The sequence below is a fragment of the Thamnophis sirtalis genome, unplaced genomic scaffold, assembly GCF_051295495.1.
Source record: "Thamnophis sirtalis isolate CommonGarterSnake01/CBP01778 unplaced genomic scaffold, rThaSir2_p1.2 scaffold_2, whole genome shotgun sequence".
Lineage (NCBI taxonomy): Eukaryota > Metazoa > Chordata > Lepidosauria > Squamata > Natricidae > Thamnophis > Thamnophis sirtalis.
The window spans coordinates 90,806,824-90,812,823 of NW_028261382.1; the positions used below are offsets into that span (position 1 = coordinate 90,806,824).

The following is a 6,000-nucleotide window of genomic DNA, read 5'->3' on the forward strand; positions in this document are numbered from 1 at the left end:
GTGTTTTTTTTCAAATGTAAGTAATATTTCATTTTACTGCATCCTAGCTCTGTTATCACATTTTTAAATGTTTATGGTGATCAAAGGGTCCAGTTGTGACCAAAAAGTCCCCATCAGAATGTCAGTTGGCCACACAACTCAGCTCAGTCTACTATATCTTACAAAAATCTTTCCAATGTCAAACATGAAGAGGAGGAAAAAAAAAAAAAACCTTGTACTAAGGCTGTCAGAGAAAACAGAATATAAATGCCATGAATGCAATAAGGCCTCGTAAACCGTGCTGGGGTATTGCATCTGAAACAGAAACATTATAATAAAAAAAAAATGAGGGAATTGTTATTAATAATGAAGCAGCAGAACCAGGAACGTACGCTATGAATATTTATGCAGGATTAAGCTTCACATGCATGTGCTTTCAGACAGAGGATAAAGTAGCGTTAAACAGATTAATGCCCAACTTGCTGCCAGAGACTTCTTAGCCGAGAATACAAGGTGAAAAAAAATCTACCTATGCCAAATCAGTGAACCTAAGGGGGAGAAAAAATACAACACCCTTTTATTAAATCCTAGAAAAGTAATCTCAGCTTGAGTTTCTTTCGAAATCAAAGCTACCCAGGAAGGAAATAAGAGTTCATGCCAGCAGTTCATAATCGCCAGAGACGGCATCCAGACAGGATATGCACAAGCAGCTGAGTGTGCATTTTGCTCAAAGAGGGGAAATGCCATACCGTTGGAAGGTTTTAACAGGTGCAGATATTTAATCTCCTCATCAGGAAGTAGCATGACAGTTCTCCACTGGCACGTTACCCGTGCCAAGCAACCCAATAGGGGCTATTGCTGGAATCCGGCATCCCGATCGTGCCACGTTATCAACCTCGCTGGAACAATTTTTGAGAGTGATCTTCAAACCACCACCGCCACCACTGAATCGTCGCCATCTTGCAGACAAATGCTAGGGGAAACCAAATCCTCCTCCAGCCAAGTTCCAGAAAATAAGATTTTTAAAAAAATCCATCATCCTAAAATTCCAAGGATCTGCACCATGCCACAGGACCTCCCAGAACAAAACGGGGAGAAGAATCTACTCTTCAATTCAAAGATTCCACAGAGATATCATGTATTTGTATTTGTATTTAAGTTTATTTATATGCCGCCCTTTTCCCTGGGGGGACTCAGGGCGGCTTACAACTTAAAAAGGGAGGGGGGAACAAACTTTTAACATATAGAACAATACATCATTAAAACACAACATTCATACCATTCGGGCGGGTTGCAATCTTTAGCCCCAGGCCTGACGGGATAGCCAGTTTTTAAGGGCTGTGCGGAAGGTCTGGAGGGTGGTGAGGGTACGAATCTCCACGGGGAGATCGTTCCATAGGGTCGGAGCTGCCACCGAGAAGGCTCTCCTCCGCGTGGTTGCCAGTCGACACTGACCGGCGGATGGAACTCGGAGGAGGCCTAATCGGTGAGATCTAATTGGTCGAATGGAGGTGATTGGCAGTAGGCGGTCTCTCAAGTACCCAGATCCACTACCATGAAGGGCTTTATGGGTGACGAGTAGCACCTTGAAGCGTACCCGGAGATCGACAGGTAGCCAGTGCAGCTCGCGGAGGATAGGTGTTATGTGGGTGAAGCGAGGTGCACCCACAATCGCTCGCGCGGCCGCATTCTGGACTAGCTGATGTGCATGAGTAACTCTTCACAAGCAGGATCTCCTAGGAATATTCCAAGTGTGGCATGAAGAATTAGCCCTAAAAAGGGGCTGAAATTAATTTATGCCAAAATATCAAGCGTACAGGTTTTTGTACCGTGCCACAAAATCTTAAAAAGAAGGTGAAGAGGGTCCCCATCGTTCAGTTCAAATATTCTACGGAGATCTGTTGCATAAGGTAAGCATCATCATAAGCAGGACCTCCCGAGAATATTTCAAGCGTGGCATGAAGAATTAGCTCTGAAAGGCGTGAGGAGGAGGGCCATATGGTTGAAAAGTTATTTCTCCACGCTCTGGAGAACTGTTAATAGCAAGAGCTTCCATTTTAAGAGAGGTGTTTCATTTTGAGAATTAAACTGATACTTCTTCAGCCTTATGCAGGTTTGGGGTCTGGAATGTCTTCCATAAGGAATGTCTTCCATCAGCTTTAAGGCAGATTTAAGGAAAGCCAAGTGTCCTCTCAGTTAAAGACTAACCCTATTGGCATGCCTTTAATTATACTCTCCGGTAAACCTGAAACCTGAAAGCCAATGCAATAGGCAGCGGATAAGCAGTCAAGCTCTGTTCACCAGATAACATCAGGTTAATGAAACAGATGCTTTTCCCTTGGGAACCCGGGTTTCCTAATGCAAGCTGCTAGGCTGATCTGAAACCAGATTTCTTGTTCCCCTGCCAAGAATGCAGAGGTCAGTCCTCAAATATATCCTCACTTACATACAAGGTAAAACAAAAAGACTCAGGGCGATTAACTCCGCAACCAATCTCTGGATAGCAAATGCAAATGCTTCGTATACCACCCGAACCATTGCTGATAAAGCCCCCTACCACTTATTTAAAAAGCTTTATGAAAAACAAGCTGCATTCAGCCGGCCAATTAGTATCGTCCCTGAAAGGATTCCAGCAAACCTTTGCTTTTATAAAGCACACAATCTCGTGCCTTTTCCATACATCTCGAAAGAAAACAGACCCATGGGGATATCTGTAATGGGAGAGAACCCTAAACTGCTTTCACAAACACAGGCAAAATGCAGTTATAAAATGGCCCGAGGGGCCGGGGGTGGGGGAAAGGGGGTGGGAGAAACCAAAATCGGGAGCCAGCTTTCTGTTCGGTACAAGATCTCCATTGAACAGCCACAGCAGTAGTTTAAGTGCAATCCAGTAATTGAATTCGGCTGGGTTATTTTACTAAATTATTACAACAACTTTGAATAAACAAATATAAAATGCTTGGTTTAAAAAAAGAGAGCTATAAACAGATCAGATTTGTGTAAACACAGAGAGCAAAACCAGGGGTGGGGGGGACTGGCAGATCCAATAAAATGCCAATATTTTGCCTCCAGGAAAGTGCAAAAGTAGATTTTTCAAGGAGATTCGGGAGAAGGATGAATGCTGCAGCATTGTTCAGTCTGGGTTAGAAAGGACATTAGGAATGTTACAGAAGCAGGTAACCTCTCTCCCCCCCCCCCCCCCAACACAGGCAGGATTTATCTCAACAAGGATTCATTCATTTGAATTGCATTTTTCTTCGTCACCACTACCCTGTGAAAGCCCACAAGGGAATCCGTCGGTGTGCAGCAACATCCGGGCCTTCTCACCTCTGCCTCGCACTTATCTGTCACCCTGACAGCTTGGTAAAACTAGCAGGATGGAAAGATGAAGGAGTGAAAAAAGGAGACTTCCCTGCTACTTCTTTGCTCAGATGCTTTTGAACTGCCTGAAAAGGGGACATAAAAGCCACCTTTGTAGTGGAGAGGGGAGGGGGCATGCGAAGGTGCAAAGCTGGGAAATGGCTTTAGGCATTTTAGGGGATGTGTGTGTGTGTGTGTGAGAGAGAGAGAGAGAGAAGGAGAGGGGGATGGATGGATGGATAGATGATAGATGACAGACAGATAGACAGATAGATAAAGAGATATATAGATATATAGAGATAGATAGATAGATAGATAGATAGATAGATAGATAGATAGATAGACAGACAGACAGACAGACAGACAGACAGACAAAGATACATCCCATGTACACACACATACTCATACACACACACAGAGATTTGTAACAAGCACTTCCTGAGTACGTATGCACATTGTATATGTCATTGTATTTGCATGGGTATATGTCAGGAACATATTAGCTGGAAACATGCGGAAGAGGCCTTCAGCCTGCCGTGGATAGACAGTGGCTAAAATGATGGATGATATGTATATCCATATAAAAAACAGGAGGCAAGTGAGTTGCAAAACCATACATACACACACACACAAGCAACTCCCTTGTCTGATTTTATACATCTAAAAATCTATATGTCTCTCTATATCCATATAGCCATCTATCTATAATCTATTTCTATATACTTTTCTCTCTGTATCATCTATCTATATCCATATTCACATCTCTATATCTATCTATCTATCTATCTATCTATCTATCTATCTAATCTCTCTATATATACCCATAATCCACATCTCTCTCTCTCAATCTAATCTATCTCTATATATTTATTTCAATATATATTATCTCTCTCTGTGTATATCTATATCTACCATCTACCAATCTATCTACACATACACAAATATACACTATACATACATACATACATACATACATACATACATACATACATACATACCTATACATGTAGTTTTGCAACCCACCCGCCTTTGGATGCATAAAGAGAGAGGGGGGGGTACATATGCAATCCCTGGAGTGTGACTGCGTGTGCTTGTGCATTCCCGGAGGCGAGAGGGTTGCAAAACGCAAAGGGAAAGGGGGACTGCAGGTGGGAGATACACTGCAGAATCGGGGAAGAGCAGCCGGGAAAGGGCTTTGGGGGTGGGGTGGGAATGTGTGAAAGGGAAGCCTAGTTTTTAAAACACCTCCGAGCCTCTACAGAGCCCCTTGCACCGGGACCTACGACGGGACCAATTAACGACCGAAAGAGACCCAGGTTTCATTGCCATCCAGCGGAGCATCCAGAAAGAGTGAAGACCCTCGCCCAGAGCCAGCATGGAGGTCGGGGGAGGGTCTCCTCCTCCCTGAGCAGCCTTGCAAATCACACACGTCCCCCATGCAAGGAAAAGACACCCCCCTCCCCAAGTGGGACCGTCCAAGGAGAGAAAAGCCACCTTTCGCTGCCCCCTTTTCCGGGCGGGTGATGGTCGCGCCCTCCAAATCGGGACGGGAGGCTTCGACCAGCCCATTCGGGCAAAGAGGGGGGTCCCGATGACCATCAAGGTAGCCCCGCGCTTACCTCGATGTAGCCAGCCAGCGTGGCCGCGGGACTGCCGAGACACAGAAGCAGCAGCCACAGAAGCGACCGGCCGCAGCACCCCATCGCCACCGCCCGGAGAGCGTTCCCCGTCCGCGCCGTCCCGGACACCTCCATACCGTGCTGTAGCCTAGGAGCAACTACCGCGCGGAGACCGCGGCGGCGCCACCAGCCGCTCCTTCGTCATCGAGGGGGAGGAGCCAGACGGTCGCACCGCCCTCTCGTCGCTAGGTTGGCTAAGCGGGCCACGAGGAGGCGGGAGCTAAGAAGACAGACAGTGCGCTCAGCCAAGAAGCCAACGAAGTATGGGGGGGGGGCTTGCTTTTCTTTTTTTTTCCTTTCATCGCGCCCGCCCCCTTTTTACAGGAACCAATCAGGGGGACTTCGAGGGAGTTTGGCGTTCTACGCCCTCCTACCCGCAACCGGACAGGACCAGGACGCAGCTGGAGCTTTGATTTCATTGATTGTATTACGAGCTAGCAGCACCGCCTAGATCGATTTTCTGCTCCTTAAAACGGTGCATTAAACAATGGATATTATTTATTAGTATTAAATTTATTTATATAAATAAATTTATATAAACTTATTAAATTTATTCATATTAACATTTATAATTAAATTATGCATATAATATAAATAATACCAACATCGGTAAAGACAAAGGTGCATTTTTTTTCAAGAGGCAACTGGACTTTCTGGTTTTTCTTTGGAGACGTTTCGCTTCTCATCCAAGAAGTTTCTTCAGCTCTGACTGATGGTGGGGAATGGAAGGAATCATTTGCATCCTTGCTGTGGTTTTCCCAGTTGCAATGAATAGGGTTTCAAAAATTGTTCGAACCTACTCTGTGGGTGTGGCCTCCTTTGTGGGAGTGGCTTGCCGCCCATGTGACCAGATGGGAGTGGCTTGCCGCCCATGTGACCGGATATGAAGATGCCGACGACACTTGTCAGAACCACCTTAAATTACCTCACACACAGCACTGGCATGCATAAGAATATGATGTAAACTTGTTTTTTTAAAGGC

The 6,000-nt window shown here is 45.3% G+C and overlaps 1 protein-coding gene across 1 annotated transcript in view; it reads right to left on the minus strand.

Annotated features, from left to right (window-relative positions):
- The window catches only part of APLP2 (amyloid beta precursor like protein 2), a 67,696-nt gene extending 62,596 nt beyond the window's left edge, over window positions 1-5,100 (minus strand). Inside the window, 1 exon segment of the mRNA XM_087706359.1 lies at window positions 4,959-5,100. Coding sequence (XP_087562485.1) covers window positions 4,959-5,093 — 135 coding nt within the window. The 5' untranslated portion in view covers window positions 5,094-5,100.
- Window positions 5,101-6,000: the final 900 nt, after the last annotated feature.